This window comes from Eubalaena glacialis, chromosome 13 (assembly GCF_028564815.1).
Source record: "Eubalaena glacialis isolate mEubGla1 chromosome 13, mEubGla1.1.hap2.+ XY, whole genome shotgun sequence".
In the NCBI taxonomy this organism is placed as follows: domain Eukaryota; kingdom Metazoa; phylum Chordata; class Mammalia; order Artiodactyla; family Balaenidae; genus Eubalaena; species Eubalaena glacialis.
In genome coordinates this window covers 19548989-19576207 of record NC_083728.1, presented here as the reverse complement: position 1 = coordinate 19576207, position 27219 = coordinate 19548989, and the positions used below count along the sequence as shown (strand labels likewise).

At 42.0% G+C, this 27219-nt stretch overlaps 1 protein-coding gene across 1 annotated transcript in view; it reads left to right on the top strand.

The window, feature by feature from the left end:
- The first annotated feature begins 3552 nt into the window (after positions 1 to 3552).
- The window catches only part of TOP1 (DNA topoisomerase I), an 87699-nt gene continuing 64032 nt past the window's right edge, over positions 3553 to 27219 (top strand). The window contains exons 1-2 of the mRNA XM_061208138.1: positions 3553 to 3974; positions 4300 to 4324. Of these exons, the coding sequence (XP_061064121.1) occupies positions 3942 to 3974; positions 4300 to 4324 (58 nt within the window). The 5' untranslated portion in view covers positions 3553 to 3941. The remainder of the gene's footprint in view (positions 3975 to 4299; positions 4325 to 27219) is intronic.

Below are 27219 nucleotides of genomic sequence, written 5' to 3'. Positions count from 1 at the left end.
AGGCCTCAGGAGATAGTAGGAACCAGGGCCCTGAACTCCATCAGGGTCTTCTATTCTCTTCCTTCTCTCCTCCTTTCCTCCCAGCTTTTTCTGGCCCTTCTGGCAGAAAATACCAGCAGGGCAGCTCCCTGATTTACATACTACTCATCAGTCTGCAAGGAGAAACACTGAACCACTTTCTCCTTCCTAGTTCCAGAGTCTCAAGGAAGTTGATCTGAGTGGCTCAGCTTGGGTCACACAACTGTAGCCAGAGGGACAACAGCATAGTTGTGTATTTGTGTACACTGTGCAGAAGGACAGGTTCCCTGAAAAGCAGAAGTTGTTCAGACAGCCCTATATGTGTTCAGTTCTGGGAGCCAAGAGTTGGGCTAAAGTAATAAGAACAATCCCAAGAGAGTCAGAAGCAAATGAGTATGGACTGAATCTTGAGTGACAATCTAGAGCAGGTGGCCTGAGGGCTGGTCATTCCAACGAGCCCAGTCTTAAGAAGTAGTCTGGGGAAAAAAAAAAAAGGGTTTCTGGGCTTATATACATTTTGGAGATGCTACACGCCATGTGTATCAGCATATGGACAACTCTGGGAAGTCCTGTGGGAAAAGAACTGTTTAAATCATAACAATGTATGTGTTTGTGTATGAAGTCCTTCTTTTAGTGGAATATTGATAAATCATCCACCTTTCACAGTGTGTACATTGGAAACAGGCCTGTCCTCTTCTAGTGATTTTTGTGGGGGCTGGGATGGTCCATGAGTGAGTGGTCTTGATTTAAAGCAGTGTTTCCCAAGCCTCATTTATGTCTCTGACCTTCCCGGAGTTTGTCTTATATGTTCCCTCTGTGCCATTCCGTGATATTTTTATTTAAATCAATCAACCAACTTTTTTTAAAAGCCCCATCCTAAACAGTGATATCCTTAAAATCATGGATTTGATATGATGGTTAAATCTTTTTTCTCATACACATGGAAATATATACATAACGATTAAAATGAAAATGTCTGTACAGGCATTACCTATAATCTTCTCAAGTACTAAGGGTAGGTGGACCATATCGTGGGGATGCCAGATTGAAGTATCAGGAATCAGAGAGGGGTCACGTGGCCTTGGGTAAGCCAGCCAACCTCGGCGCACTGCCAGCCACGTATGCTGGCAGAGAAGTTCAGCCTGTGACAAGACGCCCAGATACCTGCATGTTTGTGCACGGGGACCATGCTTGGGGTGCCATTTTGGCGTGTGTGTTCTGTTTTCATGCCTACCCAGATCTTCCTTGCAAATGAATGCAGATTCTCCCTGGCTTGGGAGGGTGGCAGTGGAGTAGTGGTAGGAGGCACTGTTATGCCTTAAGGCAGTCCTCAACTTACTTTGGCCTTACTGCAGCAAACAGGTAGGAGTTATATGCTTCACCTGGTGGCCTGGGGCTGATTCTGAGATGGAAAGACTATGATGAAAGACACCAAAAGCAAGGTGAAACTGGTCCTGGCAACTTGTTTCAGAGAAAGAGAATAACTTTGGAGTCAAGCAGACCTGAGTTTGAATCCAAAACTCAGCACTTACTAGCTGTGTGTTCTCAAATTTAAAAAACAAAAATCTCTTAAAATTGCACCATTATCACCATTATCCAGTTGAGGAAACTGGGGCTCAGAGAATTTAAGCAATTTGCCTGAGGTCACAGAGCTAATAAACAGCAGAGTAGAATTCAAAACTAGATTGGTTTGACTTCCGCATGTGTGGTCCTAACCACTGTATTACCCTGCTTTCATTCCCTCATTGATTGCACATCTCTTTCGTAGGATCTGTGGCTGGATGCTGGCGATCAAGTGCTAAGCGAGATAGACAAGGTCCTAGCCCTCATAGACCTGGCATTCAATAGGGGAGAGGGACATAAAATCACTAGTTACCCCCCTTAGTAATTTAATAACTGTGATAAGTGTTACAAAGGAAAAGGACACTATGAGGGGCACTTGATCTGGGTGGGGAAGGAGGAGTCAGGGAGTGTGGAAGGGAGAAAATGGTGCTAAGATTGAACTTTGAAGCATTCACAAGAATTAATTTTTCTTAATGAATTAAGAATTAAAGTGTTTACCACTAGATGTGATAGAGGTGATTTCAGTGGCCCATGGAACACTTTTTGTATTCTATTTGTAAATGATTTCATAGGCATTATTATTTCATAGCTATTATTGCTTAGGATGAAGCTAAAGAAAGAAGGGGGATCAATTAAAATATTAAGTAATAATAGCAGAAGTGGTAATAGGTATGGAAAAAAAAATTCACAAAGGTCACACTTGAATTAAGCAGGTTATTCAGGATCTTGGCAGCTGCTTTAAGAATTTTGAACTTCGTACTAAGATGAAGGGACGTTTGCGGAAAGGGGATAATGGTTAGATCTGGTGTTGAAAGAGCACTTTGTCTACTGTTGCAGAGCAGCTTGTGAGAGAGCCAGAAAGGAAGTAGGGATCCCTGTTAGGAATGTATTGTAAGAATTCAAGCAGGAGATAATGCAGACTTCACAGGTGTGTGGGCGGGGGAGAGAGGATTGAAGAGATGCAATCAGCTGGACTTCTGAGAAACGGAGATGAAGATGTCCAGGGTGGAGCTTTTCTAGCTGGGTGGCGGAGGAAGATGGTGAGTTCAGCCTTAGAGAAGCTTGTGAGGTATCCAAAGATGTCAGGTAGGTTAGTAGGTTACGTATCTCTGACACAGTTTAACTTTAGTAAAATAGGCGACCTCACGGAGCTATTGTGTGAATTCAGAGCGGAGTACACAGTAGATGCTCCATAAACGGCAGTTCTTTCTCCAATTCCTCCCCCCTACGCCCCATAGCGCGTTATGGACACAGCCGGGTACAGAGCCAGGTCGTGTTTACCCCGCGATATGATTCCCTTTGGCCCCTACCCAACTCCTTTCCTTAGCACAATTCCTGGCTCAGGGATGTCTGAAGAATGAACGAATGAAATCAGGCCTCTTGTGACCCAGGGCTACATGTACCCGGCTGAAAACTGGAGCTAAACCAGACCTTTGGCGGGTTGAAAAATTAAATTTTAAGAAGTGGGCCTGGACAAAGCCTGGGGTGGAAGCTCCTCCCGCCAAGCAGCGTCGGGGTCCGGTTAGCGAGAGAAGAATAGCTGGTGAGAGCTCGGGGCCCCTGCTGCCAAGGTATTTGCAGCTCCCGGGAGATCACGGACCGTGCCCTACCGCTGTCCCGCGGCGGCCTTTAAAGGCCCACCACGTGGCCGAGCTGCCGGCCCCGGTCCGGAGGCGGTGTCCGGGCTGCGCCTGCGCACTGCCTAGGGGAGGGATCTGGGATCCGAGAAAAGGCGCTGGGAGAGGAAGAGAAGATTTCACAGGGTGGGCGGCCGTGGGCGGAGTCAGCTCCTTATGCAAATCACATCGGCGCGCGAGGGCTAGGGGCGGGGCTTGCGATGCAAAGCCGGGTCCGCCTTTGGAAGCGCGAGGGGGCGGGTCCCGCAACCCTCGGCCTCCTTCCGGAGTCTCTGACGTCACGGACGTCGCGTTTAAAAGCGGCCGCGCAGGCGCAGTGAGCCGAAATGCGAACTTAGGCTGTTACACAACTGCTGGGGACTGCTGTCGCCGCCAGCCCGGCAGCAGTCAGCCTCGCCGCCGCTGTCGCCGCCTCAGCCGTTCCGGGAGTCTCAGGCCCTCCCCGCCGCCGTTTACCCGCGTCTCCGGGAGCCTCCCGGAGTCCCCGTCCGCCCGAACAGGCCGGCCGCGACCGTCTGCGTCTCCTCGGCGCCCCTCGCCGCCCGCCGCGCTCGCCGCCTCAGCCGTTCCGGGAGTCTCAGGCCCGCCCCGCCGCCGTTTACCCGCGTCTCCGGGAGCCTCCGGGAGCCTCCGGGAGCCCCGTCCGCCCGAACAGGCCGGCCGCGACCGTCTCCCACTCCTCGGCACCCCTCGCCTTCCGCCGCGCTCGCCGCTCCGGCCGACATGAGTGGGGACCATCTCCACAACGATTCCCAGGTACTGCCCGGCCCACCCGGGCCCCCGGCCCCGCCCCGACCCTCCACGACCCCCGGTGCAGGCCCCGGCCTCGGCCCGGCAGCCGCTTTGACAGGCCGGAGCCCCCCGCCAGGGGTGGCCGGCCAGAGGAGATCGGCTCCCCGGGCCCCGGGCGGAAGGCGCCAAGTTACAGTTTAGGGGGGTTGGCTGGCCCTTTAGGCCGTTCCCGGGGCCCCCTCATCCTGGGGGGCACAGGGTGGGCCCGGCCCCCGGCAGCGCGCGCTCGCCCGCCGCCCGCGGGGTGAATGTGCCTGTTATTTCATAGTCCCTCGTTTTCTCTCCCCAGATCGAGGCGGATTTCCGACTGAATGGTGAGTGTGCCCCCTCCCCGACCCCGGGCCCCCCGGCCGCCGGCTCAGCGCCCGGCCCGAGCCGGGCAGAGGACAGACATGGCGTCCCAGAGACTAAGTCCCGGCTCCTCGCTCACCGGCCCCATTGTTCCCATCGGGCCGCCTCTGGACCCCCTTTCCGGGGACCCCAGCGCCCCCAGATCGCGGCCCTCCCAAGAGGGGGCAACGGAGACCCCGCGTCGCCCGCCGCCGGGCCTCTGGCAGCCTTTCCGGGCCCGGATTCCTCCCGGGAAAGTCGCCTTGTCGACAGTCGGGACTTAGTCTCTGCGCCATTTTCTTTTTCTCTCTCCTCTCCTTTCTGTGCCTATGTCTCTTTCTCTCCCTCCCTCGGCTCCTTCCTTGAGCTGCCCAGAAAAAGCTTTCTGCGGAGCAAAGCCACGTAAATCACAGACCTCACCAGGGGGAAGGTTGGGAGCCTGAATTGTTACTGTTTTTTCCCAAGGAGAACTTTATTTGGGGTGTTATTCCCTCTTACTGCTTCTTGTTTGTTTCCTTTTCTGCTTCCAGAATGAAAGATACCCTTTGGCAACTGTTGATTTTTTTTTTTTTTCTCCCCTTCCCTGGTAAGATGTTTATGGTAGGAAATAGGGCTCTAAAGCTAAAGCCCTTCTTTGTGGAGTTCTTTATATTTTGAGATTGCTTTCCCCAAGTTGTGTTCTTTGCAAAGGTAGTGGTACCTGCCTTCAGAAAGTTTGCAAGTTCTCTATTGGCCATCCATTGTAAATGTTGGGCTCAGGCATGTTGATTTTTTTTTTTTTTAATTAAAGTATTGCTAACTAGAACTTCAGTGGGGCTGTGGTTCCGAAGGCACTGTTTTTTTTTAGAAATGCAGTTTAGTGTAGTTGTCAGGAGGAAAGGTTGCTGAGCATCTCATCTGGCCTGGTGTATTAGGCTTTTCTCGTGGGCTGTGGGGTAGAAAAAAAGATTTTATTTATTGAAACAAAGATGACCAGCACCCACCCCTGCTTCCTGTTCATTCTTTTTCAGAAGCCGCTGTTTTTCAGGAATCGAGAGCTAGCTTGCTTTTGCCTGACCTTTATGTTTTGTACCCTTTTCAGCCAAATCAAGGCATTTATTCTTTGAGTATTTCCACTTCAGTTACCGAGTGAAGATTCCCCCAATAGAAGGCTCACCCTGCGAGCTTTTCAACAATCCTGTTGAAGGAGAAGGTACCCTCTGTAGTGTGCTGGGAATTCCCACTGATTCTGATGGTACATAATCCTGCTCAGTTGAGTTTGGGTTCTGGGAACCTATCCAATGGGAGAAGCTGATGACTAGGTTTTCTGATGTTGTAATCAGCAGTCCATCGTGTTAGCCTGCTCTACTGTGAGCAGCCTTATGTTCAGATTTTGAAGTAGGGCGTCCAGCAAGAGATGGTACTCTGCGAGGAGAGAATCTGGTTAAAGTGTAGCATTTCTTGAGCACCTAATATATGCCAGGCACTGGGCTTAGTGCTAGAGCTGAACCTTTGGCCACAAAGTGCTGCTCTTGCCTTCAATCCAGTCTATCTGGGGAGACATAATTAGTTAATTACAAGGTCGGTGCTGGGACAAATCTATACCCAAAATGCTTTGGGTGACTAGGGGATTTAATTTTGTCTGGAGGTGGGGAAATTTCTCAGAGGAGGTAGCTTCTGGGCTTGGTGTTGTGCAAGGCTAGGTGCTGAGTGTCAGGAGTTGGAGTATTTCTTAACTATGTTTAGTCAACCTGTCAGGGTTTTAAAAGCAGGAGATGAGGCCCCTGCTGTTCAGAAAACGGCAGAGTGTAGATATGTTTCTTTGGGATGTGGGAGCAAAGAAAGGAAGTGGCAGGTGAGGATGTAAGAAGTCCTTTTGACCTCTCTTGGCGGAAGGTAAGATCTTAATACAGAATAAGTGTTCTTTTGACTCTCAGACTGGGCTGAGTAAGTAATGTATCTAGTAATGAAACAAAGTGTAGTCCTTTCTTCTCAGAAAGTTAACCTCCATGGTTCTCACCTAGGTTGTACAAAGGAACTGTTGAATATGTGAATGATTGTAGGCTGGGTAGGTTATTGCTCTTCAGTGCCGTTTTTGTAGAGACCGAAGTAAACTGGCTTTATTGACTTTTAGAATGTGTTTTTTCACTTGTAATAGCAATAATTGCTGATATTTATTGAATGTTTACTGTCTATCAGGCATGAATCTCGGTTCTTTCCATTGGATCATCTAGTTTAATTCTTGGAAGAACCCTTATGAGTTGGGTACTATTATCTCCATTTCCATAGATAAGGAAACTGAGCCTTAGGTATATTTACTAGCTTTCCCAAGGGCAGTGAGTTGGCACTACAAAGCTCACAAGCTTAGCCACTATGCTATATATGATTCTAGTATGAAGAAATTAAAAGCTGCCTCATCTCTACTGTCTTACAGAGCTGAAAAAGGCAAGAGGGAAAGACTTGATAGTTTGTTGTTTGCTTTTTATCTAAACCTGCTCCTTCAAGAGAACAAGCACTTTAACTGCTTCCCACCACACTGAGGGTCTGACAGTGGAGTATTATCTTTGTAAATATTGTCTAGAAGAAAGATGTAGTATTAGTAGCTGTATGCTTGCTCTGTTAGTAATACATTAGTAACTAGTGATTGATTTATGTAACTATGAAAGAGTTTTTAAAAGATAAAAATCAATGTTTAATTATGCTCAGACAAGTTATTGTTGATCTTTGTATTAAGAGTTTGCTTAAACATGATTTTAAGTGGACCTAACCCATCTTACAGATGAACTGTGCCAATAATGTTAAAACAAAACTCCCTCATTTGCCTGCCCTCGTCCCCTAAGAGCTAAAAGATATTTTGCCTTTGGAGTTCATTCTTTACAATAGTTAAAACTGTTACTGTTCGTATAGAATTTAGAACATTCCGGCCCATACTCAACTGCTGGGAAAAATCTGTTATTTGTGAAATGTGTTTATATTTAAAGTATTGCTGGGAGTTTCAGGAGCAGAAACCATAATCTCTTATACCTAAGAAAAAAGGCTTCTTTTTCTAGGTGTTGGTAGCACTCATTGAAGTGGGGCTGAGTCATTAGCACAGTACTGTGCAGACTACTGAATTATCTGTAGTGTTGATAATGGTAATATCAGGTTGGGGGTCAGTGGTCCTATTGCTGTTTCAAGAGCTTGATGTTTTTGCCCATCTACTCTGGAGTAGTAGGGTTCTTTCCTCCCTGGCATGAGTAAAGTATAATGCTTGGTTTCATCAGTGATTATTCTCAGAAATGTTACATGGGCTCATTGTTTGGCATTATCTTGTGTTGATTCTAGTAGCTTAGTGGATTCAAACTGGATGATGGAATTAAATATAAATTGTTTCTGATGCTAACAGATAGTTATACTTCTGTGCTATTGGGCACTGGTTGGGGTGGCAGGTGGGAAAACTAATGATGTGGCTATCTGAAAATTCCCATCACATTTTAAAAACCAAACTGATGGCACCTTCAAATGAAATCTGGCACGTCTTCCTACTCCATCCAGAAACACTTAAGCTCTGGGCTCCAGTGTTGTCCTTCCTTCCACTGCAGCCAGATTTCTTGGGGGCACCTTTTCAGAATTAGTGAGCTGCTGTAGAATCTTTATAGATGAAACGGAGTTGCTTGTCAACATGTGCTTTTTAGATTACTAGCATGTCAGAACTCACAAACAAATTTTAGATTCCGACGTTACTGGTAAAACAAGAAAATCAAGTACTTACTAAATCAGAAATACCTCATGGTTTAAAAAGTGAAAACTGGATAATATTGCTTGTGTAATTAACTCATACTTGTCTTTGGTAAGTAGATAAAGTAAAATGGAAAATAGGAAGTCAGGGTCAGTTCCAAAATCTCATTTTAACCAATAGTAGCAAAAAAAGAATTGAGTCTGGCTTTTTTCCTTTAACATCAGCATAATAACGGGGAATTGTGAGAATTTGAAGATTCATTAGTTTGTTCTGGGTCTCAGTGAGTCAGTATCCATTTATACAAGTGCCAGGGATTCTTAACATGTCTCAAAGCTTATATTCTAAAATTAGGCTTTTGGGGGTTTTTGTTTGTTTTCGGCGTGTGTGGGGGCATGCAGAAAACATGGCTGACTTCTGAGCTTGTGAAAGTGTGTTGTATGTTAATCACAGTAACAGTTACCTGTTGCTGCCAATGGTATCGGACATGATTCTGTTGTGCTTTCTGGGTGTATTTCATTTTAGGAACTTTCAGACATACTGCATTGTTCATGTTATTTCCTAGTAGTTGGGTATGAGTGCATACGTATGTTATTGGTCTTTAACAGCTTTTGCCATACTTTCAGTGCAGAATACTGATTTTCTTCAAACCCAAAGTTATTTCTCCAGAAGTGTTTTGTGAGGGATTGCGTGTTTTCCATATGAAACTATGTTGAACTCCAATAAAGTTCTAGGTTCACTGGGAAAAATGGATTCCAGTGTAATTATTTACTTTTGAATGAGGCTATGGAAATGCTTGAAATGAGTATTTGATGTGGGATCCTGAGTTAAAAAACTGTCTTGAAAGAAAGGTAAAATATGGTCCATTCATTGCATTTGGAGACGGAAGAGAGTCAGTTCACTAACTTTTCTGTATCCTGTGGTTAAGATTATCTGACTGCCCCTTAATTATTTTTGAATTCATTAACTTTGCGAAATGAGGGCATTTGGGCAAGCAGTTGAGAATTTGGCTTCTTAAGGTAAAAAGTTTGGGATGGGAGAAGTTCCCAACTGGCCCTTTAGAAGTGATTGAGATATTGTGTTTAAAGGAGGCTTTTAGATTGTGTTTAAACTTTGAGTAGTAATAGTTGGAACAAGTCTTTTCTGTTTCCATGCCTTGTAAATCTGAGGTTTGTGAAGCAGCTTTCCATCCCCATGGCTTCAGGCCAGTAGCTAAAGTAGGAAATGTAAAATAGAGGCCATTGGTATGGAAGAAGTAGCATTTGCCAACCTTTGCCCTTCCCCCACCACCTGCCTATCTAGGTGTGGGCAATGTGTAGTATGCTGTGTGTTGATAGCATAGGGCCTGGGTACCGCACAGGGGGATAAAGATGGGGGAGTGGTGATGGTGGGTGTAGCCTTGGCTTTATTAGGTGGGAAGAAGCTTAGAGTGGAATATCTGTTAGATATTAATGGTATTTTGGGTAGTGTTGTAGGAAATGACTAATAGTTTGCTAAATGATTTTAGCAGCAGTAGATATTGTTTAAAATGATATTTATTCTGTATATTCAAGAAAGATTCTAAATATTTTTCAGACTGGGAGAGAAGTGACTCAAATATATGTCTAGGGTATACAGACTGTAATATCATCAAGCTAGACCACCCATTGTCAAAGTTTGTATTGTGTCTTTATCTGTCATTTATGTCTCTAAGGTTTAGTTAAGAAAGAAACGGCAAGGGATATTGGCAACTTTTTAAAATTTCTTTTGGTAGGTACTCGTTTTTAATTTGTTGCCTTATATTTTTAGATCCACTCAGTTATCTCCCTGCCAACTTTACCTTTCTGTACTGTTCTTGAGAATTTTTCTGAAATGTATAGTAAATATTTTTATTTACATCTCCCTTCTGCCCTCCCCATTAGATTGGGTAGAGGTGCATCTCTACCAGTCTGTCTGTTAATTCCTTTCTGAGCCTTTGAAGTTAACTTTGTTTCTGTGGATTTAAGGAACCAAAGAACTCAGTTCATTAGCATTCCTGAGACACACCTAGATAAGCTTCAACAAAAGGTGTTAAAGCAGTCAGCATAATTGAGGACTTTAATTCACTTGTCTTTGTTGTTGATGTTGCTGAGAACAAGTTTAATAGATCCCTGGGTATTATGACATTTTCCTGTATTATAAGAAGAAAAACACATCCGCCAACCCTTGGTCCAATATTCTTTGTATTTTTCTCAGCACAGCCTAGGAAAGATAGAGGGCAGGAACCTTCTTGGAGGAGATATCCTTGGCTATTTGGAGTTTACCAAAAAAAAAGTTTTAAGTTGAAGGTTATTCCTACACTAGAATACACTAGAAGTGTACTCATTGCCCCTTAGTAAAAGTCCAGATTTTAATCTTGCTACCAGATACGAATGCCTAGATTTATAAAGTTTTGTAGGCAAAGTACTGGTTGGGCAGAAGACTGATCTAGCAGATTTCAAGATCAGTGGATTAGGGAATCTCATTGGCGAAGACCCCCTTGCTTTACCCAACTCCTATAAGGTAGCCCCTTTATTTCTTTGTAGTCAGCTATCTGAGCTCTTGCTTGGCAGCAGAAGGGGAAGTGGGAGGAAGGGAACTAATTTTGAGAGTTTGGTAGACACTATGTTTTTGTATTCATTAAATCTAATTGGGAGATTGGGATTGACATATATACACTAATATGTATAAAATGGATAACTAATAAGAACCTGTTGTATAAAAAAAATAAATAAAATTCTAAAAATAAAAAAAAGAATAAATCTGAATTTAATGGGAATAGTATAGATTTGTGGGAAAACCTTCTCATCTCCCCCCCCCTTTTTTAAATATCTTTTAAAAAAATATTTATTTATTTATTTATTTTTGGCTGCGTTGGGTCTTCATTGCTGCATGTGGGCTTTCTCTAGTTGCGGCCAGTGGGGGCTACTGTTTGTTGTGGTGCGTGGGCTTCTCATTGCAGTGGCTTCTCTTGTTGCGGAGCATGGGCTCTAGGTGTGCGGGCTTCAGTAGTTGTGGCACATGGGCTCAGTAGTTGTGGTCGCAGGCTCTAGAACCCAGGCTCAGTAGTTGTGGCACGCGGGCTCAGTAGTTGTGGCGCACGGGCTTAGTTGCTCCGCGGCATGTGGGAACTTCCTGGACCTGGGCTTGAACCCGTGTCCCCTACATTGGCAGGCGGATTCTTAACCACTGCGCCACCAGGGAAGTCCCTCTCATCTCCCCTTTTTGGTAGCATACTGCCTTAGTCCAGATTCCAGAAACCCCAGTCAGGTGGTAATTGGTAAGCTTCTAATAAGATGTCACAGCCGGGACGTGCCTGGTAGTCCAGTGGTTAAGACTCCATGCTTCCACTGCAGGAGGCGTGAGTTCGATCCCTGGTTGGGGAACTAAGATCCCATATGCCGTTCAGCGCAGCCAAAAAAAAAAAAAAGATGTCACAGGCTGCCCTTAATTATAGGCTGTTAGAGATAGCCTTAGACCCCTTACATCTTCAAGAGATGCTATGGTATTAAGGCTGAAACCAGATTGCTATTGAAGTAGGGGAATAAGTGATGAAGAGGGAGGCTCTGGGGAGATACAATGCTCTTGAGCAGCTGTGGTAAAATAGAAAGTTGGAGTAGAAATCAGAACAATCTAGATTAAGTCCCTGTTCTTACTATGAAACTTGCCCTGGCCGCTATACCTTGTTTTCTTCTTCTTTTTTTTTTTTTAATCTTTATTGGAGTATAATTGCTTTACAGTGTTGTGTTAGTTTCTGTTGTACAACCGTCTAGATTGTCACAAAGCATCAAGCTGATCTCCCTGTGCTATGCAGCAGCTTCCCACTAGCCATCCATTTTACATCTGGTAGTGTATATATGTCAGTGCTACTCTCTCACTTCATCCCAGCTTCCCCTCCCCCCGCCCCCGTGTCCTCAAGTCCATTCTCTGCGTCTTTATTCCTGCCCTGCCACTAGGTTCATCAGTACCATTTTTTTAGATTGTATATGTTTGCGTTAGCATACGTATACCTTGTTTTCTCATCTGTAAACAAGGATGATATTTCTATGCTTCACAAGCTATTGAGATTTAAATGAGTATATGAAGGTGTCTCTCTACCCACATTTTAAAATTTAAACTTTGATCAGACAGCTTCTGCTCTGAGATGGATCTTTATCTTGAATGTTAGGTTTGAAGTAGTGAGTTGGTGGCTCTTTCCTTCCCTCACTGGTATTCTCTGTTAACATTTTAAATCTTCCTGACATTTACACAGTGAACAGTAACACATAACTAGAGTTGGTAGATAGAGTCTTTACCTAACTGAACTGCATAGCCTATGTGGCTCTCTTCTGACTATTAAGCAATCACCGTAAAATAAAAGATGGTGTATCTATATCTAGGTTTGGACTAAGTAGGAGCCAAATGTATAGCTGGTTCTTACTTTTCTAAGAATAAGTCTAAGGCAAGGTGGTTACTGCTGAAAGAACTTCTTCCAGCATTAAAGGTGGGCTTAGAAATGAAGGAAGTGTATTGATGTGGGTAATTTCTCAGCCTTTTAATAGAATTATGGGTTTTCTATTAAAGTCACCCAGAGCTTATATGTCATTTATACCTCAATTAAAAAAGAAAGATAACCAGGGATTTATCTTTTAGATACATTTAATCAGTGAAATGCCTAGTTTATTATTTGTGGTTTTTGTTGTTTTTTTTTTTAAACCACAGAACTCAGTATGTCTTCCGTCATCATGGTTCTTCAAAGGGTACTCTTTTACTACCTGCCACCCCAATATATATATATATAATTTTTTTTTTTTTTTTTTTCCAGCTGCATCAGGTCTTCGTTGCTATGCACAGACTTTCTCTAGTTGCGGCGAGTGGGGACAACTCTTCCTTGCAGTGCGTGGGCTTCTCATTGCGGTGGCTTCTCTTGTTGCGGAGCATGGGCTCTAGGCGCGTGGGCTTCAGTAGTTGTGGCACACGGGCTCAGTAGTTGTGGCTCACGGGCTCTAGAGCACAGGCCCAGTAGTTGTGGCACACGGGCTTAGTTGCTCTGTGGCATGTGGGGGGATCTTCCCGGACCAGGGCTCGAACCCGTGTCCCCTGCATCGGCAGGCGGATTCTTAACCACTGTGCCACCAGGGAAGTCCCCACCCCAATATTTTTAAACTGAGAAGACTCAAAGCACCTGAGAATTACTTTTATTTTTCATTTATTCAGATGGTTGCTTAAAGTGACCAGCTCAACTTGCTGTGAAATAGTAATTCTTGGGAATAAGTGCCTTAGATAATAAAGCTTAGGTATGAGAACTTAAGTAGCAAACTCCATGTTAACAATTGTGCATGAGTATAGGCATTTGGAGGATTCCATGGAAAAAAATTTTAGTAATGGCTGATAAGTCTAGGTAATGCTGATTATTGAATTGCCTTGAATATTTAATTTGGAAGTACTAAAGATAAACCAAAGTTAGTTAGGGATGTGTTCACTAATGTACATTAAATTAAGCCAAATGGATCTTAGTAGAGATCTTATACCATGGATCAAAAGGATTATCAGAGTAGCATCACAACAGGAACAGACTTCAAAATTAATATTCAATTAAAGGTAGTCCAGAGAAAATAATTTTGTAGGATCAAAATTACAGCACAGGGTCTAATTTTAAAGAGTCTCAGAGATAAAGTCTTGAAAAGATAAACATCTCGGGAACAAATGGTTCTTAAAGTACATAGGAAAAAAAACTGAGAAGGTGAATATTAATACTGCATGGCTCTATTGCCCTCCGTATGTTAGAGTGTCAGAAATAGGATTGGGTTTAAAAGTCTTCAGAGCTTAGACCTCTTTCTCTTATATCATTTTTCTCTGATTAAGAATGTGAATAGCGTTGGGTGGGGAGGGGATCCATGTGTCTCCCCCCACCCACCGCCAAATCAGGCAACCATAATATAGTGGAAAGGATATTTCAGTTTGAGCTCTTGCGCTTCTGCTTAGCGGCGAGGTCTTTGAACAAGTTAATCTCTGAGTCTTAGTCCTTTGCATCTAAACTAGGTCTAATACTGAGGATTAAATAGCATGTGAGGATCACTTTATTTATTTATTTACTTATTTATTTTAAATTTATTTATTCATTTATTTTTTGCTGCGTTGGGTCTTTGTTGCTGTGCGCGGGCTTTCTCTAGTTGCAGTGAGCGAGGGCTACTCTTTGTTGCTGTGCGTGGGCTTCTCATGGCGGTGGCTTCTCTTGTTGTGGAGCACGGGATGTAGGCTCACGGGCTTCAGTAGTTGTGGCTCACGGGCTTTAAAGCGCAGGCTCAGTAGTTGTGGCTCACGGGCTTAGTTGCTCTGTGGCATGTGGGATCTTCCCGGACCAGGGCTCGAACCTGTGTCCCTTGCCTTGGCCGGCAGATTCTTAACCACTGCGCCACCAGGGAAGTCCCGAGGATTACTTTAGTAAAGGTTAAAACTTAGAACAAAATTTTGAGTTCCTTGCCAGTCTTTAAATTAAAAAAAAAAAACCACCCAAGCACCTTTTCAGAGATTGCTTCATTAGTCTTCTGTACAAAGGGAACATCTTCAATTTCTTTAAATTTGGGTATTGTGAGATTTTACTCAAGGGAAAGGGTCACTAGGGAGCTTTGAATATGATACTGTTGCTGTGAATCTGAGATGGGCGGGCTCAAGAGGGTGCCGACTGGCCTTTGCTTTGTAACTGTGTACAAACCACTTTGTTTCTCATAGCGCTTTGCCATTGGGATGGTGCAGTATTTAAGAGATCTACTTAGGAAGCTAAAACTTTCATGTTTAATTGCAAATGGAAACTTTAAGTTGCCATATTCGTTTATTTAAACATTCACAAAGTAAATACCTGTAGTGACTGGATACAGATGAACAAGACAAACCCATAGGGCTCTCAGAAGGAACACTTTGAAGTTAGTAAGTTGCAGGTCTGTATTTTTACTTCCTCTGTTAAGATTCCATGTGTTTTCATCAGTGCAAAGGCTCCTGTTGTACCAGGGTAAGTGGGAACGGAAGGTACTTTCTGGCAGCTAATGCTTCACTATCAGTGAAAAAGAGTGATGTCTCCATTTATTTCCAATCCTAGGAGATTTTTTTTTTCTCTTCTTGGAAAGTATTGGAAAACCTAGGACCTTAGATTTCCAAAGATGTCCAAACTCATAACTGTTCTGGAAAAAATAATTTTAGGATACCTATAAGCTCATTAAAACTTTTTCACCTGGAATAGAAGAATAAAAGTTTAGTTTTAAGTTCTGTGTATTTTCCATTATCTTTTTGTATCAGATACCTGTTTTGCATGAATTTTAGGAAATTAGTTTTCAGGTTTCCCCGAACAGGTACATTTGTCATGGTGACTAGAAACGTTCACATTCTGTGCAAGAGATTCATATGACAGTAGCTAATCAAGTATTGCTTGAAATAGTTTAAATCCTTGAATTGCATTGCCTAAAATAAAAGCTGTGAAATCACCATCTTATTAAATTTGAAGAACTGAAATCTTAGAGGTTAGACTCAGGACTTAAAGTCCTGGGAAACTAATTTTATGAAACATTTCAAATATATTACCATTGTTAACGCCTTCCTAATCCATGAAGTGTCTTGATACGGGCAATACATGAAAGCTGTTAAACTCCTCAGAGGAAGGTTCAGAGTACATAGTAGTGTTATGTATAGTGATTTGAACACTAGAAAACTGATTGAGACTAAACGTTAGCTTTACTCTGCCTTATTCTTACAATCAGTGTGTTTTTGCAGGAGTAGATGCAATGACAGTAGTTCTTGCTATTTAACATCGAAATTTTCACAGTTCTAGTTAACCAGGAAAGAACAAAAAGGGGGAGGAGGAATACAAATTGGCTAGTCTTTGTAACTGCTGGCTTGTTACACTTGACTTCCAAACTGAAAGCTCTCCAAGGCCACACAGCCCAGCTCTGAGAAGTCTCCCAGTTAGCTCCCTTTGCCTACAGAAGTCCACGACAGACCGGGTGGGCTCAGTGGAGATTCAGCTGATGATGGTTTGACCATAATTAATTACTCTTTCCACTTAAAAATCAAATCACCTTCTTCCTCCCTTGAGTGCAGTGTAATATAAAAATCGCACTTCCACAGAAGTTTATAATCTTTTTACAGATGTTAGCACCCTCCTAATCTCAGAATGTCGGGAAAGTTGTCTATGAGCAGAAATGTGCTTGTTTTCTCTTTGGGGAAACAGATTCTAGTTGGGCAAACAAGAAGCTAAAAATTTTCCCTCAATAGTCCTGAAAATGTTATAGAACTTATTTAGGACTGGAGCTAACTTCTAGAATTTAGATGTCAGGTAGTGTTTGTGTTAAGCTCAAATTTTTAGGGGAAGAGTTTAAAGTTATAGTACAATATGATGAAATATGTCTATAAGTGACTGAAAACAGTGAAAGTGTTTGCATAAATAAGACTAGCGGACTGTCAAACAGAATTCATCCTGATTGCACATGTGTAAATATGCATGCCAGTAGGTGCTGTTGTACAAAAGTGAAGATAATTTTGCTCAGTACATTTATTGAAAACTTAATTTTTTTTTTAAAGGCCTTCTGCAGCAACCCTGTTTCCCAGAAATAAAGTTCAGTGTGTGTTCTTATCCCAGAAGTCTATGATCATGTTTTGTTCTGTTAAAATATTCCTTTTTACCCTGGAATGCCTCCTTAGTGTTTAGAATTTGGTACAGTTTAGATAAGTATATCATCTCCATTTTCCTGTCTATTTTTAGGAAGGCATTAAGTATTGTAAACTCCTTGAGAGTTAGAAACATCTCAGAGCCTGTTTCAATATTGAAGGCATAGTCTTAGATACTCAGTTTCCTTTCCAGTGAAATCTGTCTGCAATCAACACTTAACCCCAAGCCAGAAGTAACCACTTTTCTCTGGCTTTCACTGAGCCTTTGTTGTCCTCTTCCAATTTTTCATTCTAGGCTGGAGAAATTTATGTGGTTGGCTTATTACTTAATAGGAAGTGGGCAAGAGCACGATCTCATCTTATATGGTCCATACAGATGCTTTTAACAAATGTTTAGTTGTGAAATGGGATCCTTCCTCTCTCCTAGCTCACCAACTGGTTGAAAATCAAGTGAGGAACATTGAGAGCTTTACACTAAGTTTTCAGTTCTTAAGCTAATTTGGATAAGAATTACCTGGGAGTGCTTGGTAAAAACACATATTCCTAGTCCTATGCCTTGAAGTTGATTCTGTTGTGGAGCTATTGAGAAATTGGCATTTTAAATATATCTTTAACAATTCAAAATGATTCTAATACAGGTGACCCATAAGTCACCTTTGGAGAAACTGATCTATCTGAACTATTTTATTTGGCTAAGATCTGTTTTGTTTCATTTGATTAAGGTACTCCATTGGTCCAGTTATTAAATTTACAGAATTTTTAAAAAGGCACCAGAACAGTGTTTTCCATATGTTTATAAAAGCTTATTACTTATCCCACTCTAAATAAATATCTTCTACCTTTCAACGAGCATTTAGATAAATAGCAGAGATAGTTAACTGCCTTTGCAGCTGTTTAACTATGTGTCTCATCAGAATCCTAACCCTTTCTCCTACTTCCATGTTTAACTAGCCATTATTTGATCCTGATGTCATCTTTTAAGATTGGTTGACTAAGTGGAGCACAAAGAGTGAGAGGTAGTTTTCATACTAGTATTCCTAGGATGTTTAAGGCAGGGCTTGAGAACGTTACGTGGAGAATAGTTTAGTGGAATGCTGTGGGTCTAACCTGTGGAGGTCACTATCTTTAGATTAAACTAGGGGTCTTTAGTTACTGATGGCACTGATTGAAATGGGAGGATTTGAATAGAGCAGTGGTTCTTAAAGTGTGGTTTCTTGATCAGCAGCATCAGCATTGCCTGAAAACTTGTTGGGGGAAATGCACATGCTTGGCCCTCATGCAAACCTACTGGCTCAAGCTCTGGGAGTGGGGGCTCACTGTCTAGGTTTTACCAAGTCAGCCAGGTGATCGATACACACTGAGGTTTCAGAACCAGTGGAATAGAGTAAGATTTGAAGTTCACCTTCTCCTGTTGCGCCTCTCACATTTTTAGGAGGCATGAAAGACAGCTGACGAAGTCCACGCGCTCACCAGTGAAACACAGGCTTTGGAGCTAGATGAACTTGGGTGCAACTCTCGGTAGTTGGGTGGCCTTGAGCAGATTATGACTCTGATTCACATGAAGCCTATAACTAGTTTTGTGGTAATTCAGCCTCTTAAACAGTGTTCCTTGTTTTTTCACAAGGCCCATGTCTGGGCCTCAATACTTGTTTGATACTTACACTTCCTTATAGTTAGGAATTTGGAGTAATTCAAAATGGGAGCAAAAAAAAGGAGCCAATTACATGATTAGCACCAGAAAAGCTTCTAAAGAGCATATATATATTCATGCTTACACTTTCTGTAGCTAGTTACCCAGAGAATGACCCGTGCATTTCAAGCAGTCAGTAGTGATAGTCTAGACAAAAAGGGCCCCTTGGCTGAATTAGTAATAGGATGCATGAAGCAACGCATCAACACACTTGATACCTTTATGGCCAGACAAGGTGTGGACTTGGGACCATTTGAGGCCCACGCCCACTGGAAATGGGCAGCTTAGGCTGAGCTGGTGGGTTCCTATGCAGCATAGTCAGGAGGTTTGTAGTCACTTTCACTACTTCCCAGGCATTAAGGGCCCACTTAATAGAAGCAAAGGAAGGCAAGCCTGCAGGAATGAGCCTGTCTTAATTGAGCTGGCCTGAGAAGGTACATTTTCAGGTTAGACAAGTCCTTTTTCTCTTTTAAGTTCTGCCTCCTAGGAAAGGAGAAGCATTTTCAGTACGAAGATGTTCTTGTGAAAACATTACTCACTACAGAAGAGTATGTAAAATGCAAGTAACCCTCCTAAGGATCTTGTACTGGTTAATTACTTTCAGAGGCAAAAGTAAAAAATTCCAACTTTGTCTTGCATTTAGAGAACAAAGATGAGTTAGTAAAATGGGACTTCCTTGCCATACTCTTGAAGCTTAAAATAATTGCTCTATCTGATTTAACTTATACCTTAGTGGACTAATACCTTAGCTGAAATGTTCTCTGGGCAGCACTCATTGAGTCTCTGATTCCCCTGGAACTCTGCAGAAGTGGCCTGCTTTTGAGATGGCAAACTTCGGCTGACCTTAAGGAACTACACAGCATAGTGTCTTGCCGTGTAGGGAGAAGGCCCCTGACTGGGCTCCAGCAGAGGAGTCGCTGGTGGAGTGGAGAGTGCTAGGCAAGGCATCAGGACACAGGAAGTCTCAATCCTGGTTTTGTCAGCACTGTCCAGTAGAATTTTCTGTCATGATGGAAATTGTTCTTGATCTGTGCTATTCCACATGGTAGCTGCTGGCCATATGAGACTGTTGAGCCTTTGAAATGTGGCTAGTGTGGCCAAAGAACTTAATTTTCAAGTTTTTTTTTTTTTAATTTAAAGTAGCTACATGTGGCTAGTGGCTTCATATCGGACAGCACAGCTCTAGGTAAAATTTAGATAAGAGCAAAGAGATTTGGGTTTAGATTTTACTTGGAATATGGGAGGTTGGGGCTCTTGGAACTTCAAAATCCAAAACAGGTATGAATTTGTGTTATGAGTTTGAATAGCGAACTTCCTTCTGTATGTCTACATTGCCTTATCCTGGGTGACATGCTAAGAGGATTTATGACTGGTAAGTAAAGTTGAGTTTACCAAAGCAGTTGGAAAGTTCAGACAGTTTTCCATTTTACTTGACCCCTTTAGTGCTACACAAAGGTGAACATTTAAGGTACCTGTGGATTGAATAAATTTTCATTTTATCTCAGCAACCCTATGAGATAGGTCATGTCTGTTTTGTAGTTGACAAAAACATTAACTTATGTTTACATATAATACCTCTATGGATCACTGTCCTTTAAAATGGTTGGTTTTAGCTCACAACTTAATTTGAAATTGCAAGTTTTTAGTACGTTGCTATAACAAGAAGTTAATTCATATTTGTTCCATTGTAGTCAGTAATAAGTAAATGTCTGACTATAAGTGGTAGAGAATCTAAGATTGTCCAGGCAAGCAAATAGCACCCAAGATTTTAACTCACCCAAGGTGCTGCTTATAGTAAAAGCAGATCAGAACTCAACTTCTCCACCCCATTTGGGGTCTTCCTGTCATTTGCATGCTCACAGTGAACATAGTGAGTGAGTGTTGACTTACTTATAAGTAATCTAGTCCACCATTAGCCAGACAGTCTTAGTCTGGTGGAACAAAGTGGGATTTTATAGCCTTGACCACTGGCGTACAGTGAGCGTATGAGGTCTTAGAAAATAACTTGAGTAAATTGCTTAAAGACCAGGGACAAATCCAGTTTCCTTCAGCTTTAGCTTCAAATTATGATCTGTTATTTTTGGGGGTGGGAAGACAAAATGGAATTGGGATAAAATAAGTAGCTGAATTTTGAACATTTATTATCTCCACTTTACTTTTGAAGAAACTGAGGCTCAAGGCTATGTAGTTAGTAGTAAGCCACACAGCTGGGAGGCTAATCGAAGCCTGTCTGATGCCACAGCTTGAGTTCTTAAATGTGACACAAAACAAGGTAAAGGGGAGCCTGGGTGACTCAGTTGCCTCTTGGGAATCCTGGGTTGTAGTGGAGTGACCTGTGTGGTATCAGACCAAGGACTTGCATTTCTTAGAGCACTTGCCTTCATTTACAGTGGATCCTTATCAGACTAATATCATTGACTAGAAGGCTCTGTTACAGTTTAATGTGTAATCCTTTCCTTATTAAGGAAGGCTTGCCGGCTTGTGCAGCAGAGACCCCTGGATAATTTATTTTTTAGCAGTTCACCTTGTGCTTGGAGCCAGTTACTCCAAAAATCAGTAAAACCTCTGTTTATCTGAGTACTCAAGAAAAAGGATCTTTTTGTTAACCAGGGATTTCCTAGACACCCCACCCCCCAACCCCCTTATTTTAGAAGGATCTCTGAAGTCCGCTTATTTACTAAGGGGTTTCATTGGAGGTGGTTAGGAGTGTGAACAAGTGTGATGTTGTTACCACTTCAAGGGGGATAAATAACAAATTTAACTAGCTTGCTGCTTAAGAAGCAGAATTAGCAGCGGGCTCAGCCTTGGCCTCCCCTTCAGAGTTCTCATTCATGTGACTGACTCTGTCTAGTTTTGTAGAGCAAGTAGATTTTAACCACTTTTAAATCAAGTATGGCCATTCATGGGCTGTTTGAAAGGAGGAGAGAAAAGGGAACCAGGCTGAGCATGGATACCATTTAGGGGAAAGCCTTAGGTAAAGCAAGGAGGATATTCTTCATTTACACACCGAGCTTCAGAATGGCACTGCTCTCTCTACGGGGGCATTGGGGATAGTTTCTAGTCACTATTAAGTAATTGCAGAGTTCTGCAAAATGTGCCTTCTTTTGTATGGCCCATGGTGTTTATATTTTTTTACTGGTTGGGGAAAAATTATTAAATACACCTGAAACTAATATAATGTTATGTCAGTTATACTTCAATTTAAAAAAAGAATATTATTTCATGACACAGGAAGATTATATGAAATGCAAATTCCAGTGTCCATAAATAAAATTTTATTGGAATGCAGCCATGCTCATTCATTTACATATAATCTGTGGCTGCTTTTGTGCTACAGTGGCAGAGTTGAGTACCTGCAACAGAGATTGAATGGGCCGCAAAGCCTAAAACTATTTATTAACCTATCCCCTTAGAGAAAAATTTTGCTGACCCCTGGCTTGGTGAGTAGTGCCAGTTGCTTACCTTGCTGATTCGCACTTGTGTGTATCACAGGAAGCTCACGGGACTCTTTTCATAAAACTTGGTAGCCTCTGGCTTCCAGAGGAATCTGTATAAGCCAAGTGTCAAAAGTTTACTGTGAGCTTGCAGCTTCATTAAGTCTTATTCTATCTTTTTTCCAGTCATTCATCTTCTCTACTGAGTCCCAGTGGCAGGACTCAAGTTACCTCTGTCTCTAAGCACGTCTGTGCCCGATATCCAAACAACAAAGAAAATTTCTATTCTAAAGCACCTGACTACCCTACTCCTTATCTAAGTTGGGGTAGCTGTGTCACCCCTTATGTAGCTCTTCCTTCTTCCTTTCATATAGGGGCTGGGAAAGTAGCAGGTGAAAACCTCTTCCTCAATTGTAGAGCCTTAATATTCTCAGCTGTAAATTAAAAAAAAAAAATCCCCAGGGACTGACTCAGCACCTTGTGCCTGCCTTTTAAAGGAACAGAGAGACCCAATTGAAGTAGAAGCTGAAAATAAAATCAGTAGCATGTCCATTATTGTAGGTGGCTGGTATTTGGTATTAATCACTGCTCAAAGGACCAAGACATGACAGAGCAGCGTTTTTCAAAATATGATTATAGATTATAGTCACCTGGAGAGCTTGTGTTAAAATACACATATTTGCGGATGATCTTATTTCCAGGTCTCATACATAGGAAAGTTTGAGAACCACTGCTCTTAAGCATTTAGATTTTTTTCTTTTTATCCTAATTCGTTTGAACTAACACAATTTTTAAAGATCATAGAATTCTTGAGACTGTAAGTGTAAGAGATCAGTAGAGGTCATTTTACAGATTAGAAAACTTGAGACCAGAGTAGAGAAATAAATTACCTAGGACCCCGTCATGACATTGCATGTTTTTTTATTTTTAATGTAATCAATTGGTCCCTGGGAATGAAAGCCAGAGGAAGAGAGGAAGATGAACTTGAATTTAAGGAGCATAATGGAAGGAGTAGGATGGGAGAGAAGGTTATAAAACAAGTTAAAATAGGGTGCATAGACAGGAAGGGACTGAAAAGACAGATTAAGGTAGTTGTAGTGTTGTAAAAGCATAAAAGGAGTCCAGTTTAAATGAGGAAGTGGACTGGAAGAGAAAACATCCTATGACCATTTAACCCTTTTTTGTATGAGATTGAGGCCTAAAGCAAACCAGTTGGCTGCTTCATGTTGTGCCTTTTCCAAGGCAAGGGCATGGAACAACATCTGGCCACTAATCGTACAGAATTGCTGATGTTCAAGAACCAAGATAGGTCCACTTAGGTGTTTTTAAGTCAGTTTGTGGCATTTCTTCTAAGCATATAGACACTTGGGAAGATGTTGTGATTGGTTTTAGAATTTGAGATTGTGTTGCAGAGCTGGTAAAAACAAAATGGAAAATGCTAGACTTCTATCTTCGAGCAACTCTTAGTCTTTTAATGCATTATACTACTAAGTTTCTGATGATGAAATTTTACCAAGTATTGAACATTGAGGAGAAAAACTTAAGTACTTTGCAGAATATTTGGCAACCTTCATCTGATTGTTTGACCCTTTCTTTGACTTGGCGTCTATCACTTCTTATGAAGGTATCTTCCAGCTGCAGTACTGAAGTCTGATTCTGGAACTTCATGGGGCCAAGTCCAGGGAAACTTGGGAGACCCCTATGGAGACCCTTTTTTTCCCCCTCCCTTTCCAAAATTACTCATTTAACAGCTGCTGGGTTGGGGTGATTATGATGCTTATTATGGGACTTCCTGAGACCAGAGACTTGGTACTGTTTTGCCACACCTAGAACAATGCCTGACACAGAGTTGGTACTCAGTAAATATTTGAATGAATGAATATTGTGAACCCCAGCTTCTTTAAGGAGAGAAGAAGAAATACTTTCATCTGCATTTTCTCGCTGGAGTTTTTTGTGTTATTAGCTTGAGAGTACTAGGTCCCTAATGAGGAAACCCCATTAGTTTCAATAATGAACAAGTCAGTTCATGACAAAAGGTCTCGTTTATATACAATACACATTTGGGGATACACATTTGGGGAGAACAAATGATAATTTGGACTTTAAAAATTGGAAATGTTACTAGTGCCTTTCTTTAGAGCTGAATTCTCCCAACATTTTTCTTTTAAATTCCAGAGCTCTTTGAACTTTTAGCCATAACAGCCCCTGTCTTGCATACTTTGAAAGGCTATTAACTATGCACTGGAATTTTGGACATGTTGTCAGTGAGAATCACTGTAAAATAGTGATAAGGACTCTTCCATGGGCTGCAAATTGAAATCGGCCACCCATTAAGATGGATCACAGACTGGATTTCCTGGATTGAAACTAGATCAACATTGGTAAAGTCTGAATTTAGACAGCTGTGTGGGGAGAGGGAAGGGTAGAGTTCTCTCACCCCTTCAACCCATCCCCCTTTCAGTGACAGGCTCTCGGTCTTCATGACTGCTTTTAGTTTGGCATTAAGTTCCTGAGGAGATTCTTGCACACCCCTGATACTGACCACAGTCCGGATGCCAGTCTTTATCATTGAGGCCAGCTTGTTATCTGTCCTAGACAAAAACAGTCTCAAAGTGTTAGAACGTACTGGATGTAGAGTGTTAAGTAGAAATGGGGATTTTGTTAAAACTCCAGCTTCTGGGGATGTGGTATCCATGGGTTTAAAGGTCAGGGAGGAAGGAGAAGATACAAGGATTTATCCCAATAGAAGTGATTTAATAAATGAGCAGGTGATGAATATCTTCTTTAGAAAATTAATTTCTTTTTTTTTTTAATATTTATTTAGGCGGCGCTGGGTCTTAGTTGTGGCACGCGGAATCTTTAGTTGTGGCATGCAGGCTTCTTAGTTGCGGGATGCATGTGGGATCGAGGTCCCTGACCAGGGATCGAACCTGGGCCGCCTTCATTGGAAGCACAGATTCTTACCCACTGGATCACCAGGGAAGTCCCTAGAAAATTAATTTTTTCACCCAAATCGTCCCACTGTCCACTTTCCTAATGCACTGGCTATATATTTGTGTGTCAGAGATGAGCAGAGATTATCTTTGACAATGTTGTTTGAGGGCCTCTTTGGGGAAGGCATCTTTTGTTTGAATAACTATTCCCCACCCCCATCCTCCGCACACTTGACTATCTTTGAAGGAAGAGCCCATCATATTTTACAGCTACTGCTTTAAGTCTCAAAACCTGTTGTCAGAAGTCAGTGTAAAGAGGTCTGCCTCAAAGCTTGGCAAAGAACCCTTCTTTATACCAGAAAAGTCTCTGCTTTTGTTTATAAGGAAGCAAAGGACTCTCCTGCCCTGATCTGATTACCCTAATCATTTAGAAGAAGGTTGGAGTGGTAAAATCCTTAAAGATCATGGAGCAGTTGATAAAATGGTCAGAAATCTTTGCCAATTCCTTTGCCTTTTCTCTCTTAACAAAATGTAAATGTTTGTGCTTGGGTTGAATTGTAGTTGCATTAGTGACTTATACAACTACATAAGTCACTATGTAGCTTGCAATAAGCTTGGTAACACTGTTAGCCACCTGCTGATAACCGCTAAACTCATGCACATATTTCTACCTGGGGGTGTTAACTGGTTTAGCAGTGTATCCCTTAAAACCAGTAGGTATTTTAGGCTTCTGGGTACAGGATTGTTAGATCAGGCCAAAGTTTTACTTCTTTCTTCGTAAGCGGCATCCAGGAAAGAAAATCAGACAGCGTTTTATTTATCGTTGGCTGGTCAGGCAAGGTGAATGGGCATGGTTGCCGCCTTAAATGCATGTATAAAACCTGAACCCTAAGTTATTTGGAATGATTGGGTAGGCTCATTTCAGTTTTATGTAAATTAATCATGAAGAGGGGTCAGTAACAATTGTACCTTATTGACAGTTGTGAACATGTTTGGAATTTTGTGGAGATTAGCCAGGAATTCTGTTACAACCATACACAAAGAATCTGATTGACTTTTGAAGTTAAAATTCTTTCAGGTCACTTAAAATTTCTGAGCCCCAATTTCTTCATCTATAGGAGAGGTGAGTTTACCGAGATCACAGGTATCAAGTCAATGATGAACAGATTTGAAGCTCTTAATCACTGACCTATGCTGCCTCCTTATAGACCCAGTAGTTAAGTGACTTTTACCCAAGGTCATACAGTCAGTGGTAGAACAAGATTTGAATCGGATCTTTTTCACTCTATTGAACCTGTCTGCTTCCTTCAGAGGTTGTTTCCAACCTTCTGTGCTTGTCTGTTATGTCTCTAATCATCATTAGGGTTTAACTACGATCTTTTGTTCTAACGGTATCGTTCTTGAACTTTTTTTCTTTTTTTTCTGGCCCTGCCGAGCGACTTGTGGGATATTAAGTTCCCTGACCAGGGATTGAACCTGAGCCCTCGGCAGTGAAAGCATGGAGTCCTAACCACTGGACTGCCGGGGAATTCCCATTCTTGAACATATTTAACAAAGTGTTTTATGGACTTGGCTTCCTTTTTCATATAATTTGTATATGTGTCTGGTTTCCCTGTGAGGAGTGAACTCTTCATCTTACACCTTGATACTGATTTGGCTACTTGGGGCTGGTTCTGTACCTGGTTTCCAGACCTGCAGCTTCATTGTCATCCTGGGATTAAGCCAGCTTTCAGGTACTTTATAACAATTGGATCAAATTTTGCTGGATTTATTTGATACTGAAGTTTCTTATTCCTAGGTGTTTTGTTTCTCTTCTGTCTAAGCAGAGGATTGGGACTCTAAAGCTACAAGCAGTAGAAGTGTATCTATATCTTTTTTAAGAAACTGCTTTTGGGACACATGGCTTTAGAAAAGCAAATTAAATATAACTCTGGGATTTTATTTTCTTGTATGCCCTGACAAGAATCAACTCTACCATTTCCTAGCTGGCAGGAAGTACATCGCACTTAATTTTGCTCAATCATGAGAAGATACATTTCTCAGTAATAACAACAACAACAACAATAATGATAGTAATAATAGGTAGTTGACTTGCATGGCTCATCTGCCAAGAATTCCCTCTCTCTGTCTCTACCTTGCTAACTCCCTCTTAGCCTTTAGTAAGACTTAGTTCAAACACTGCCTCCTCCAGGAAGCCTGTGTTAACGCCTCATTGCCCTGTTGGATCCAGGCTCTTTATTTCTGTTCTCTGGTGGAATCAGATTGTTTCTCCTCATTATATTACTTTTCACTTGGAAACAAAGGAGGCAGGTAACCCAAATTCATTATTTTTACTCTTAAGACTTGTTTCAAAATGCTCATAATCCTACTACCTTACTACCCTTTCTAAAAAATAACAGGGCAGAAAAGTAGAAAATTCTACCATGGTGTAAGAGACAGAGGTAATGACACCCGTGTGTTTCATGTGTAGACATTTAGGAAAATGTCTGTTACC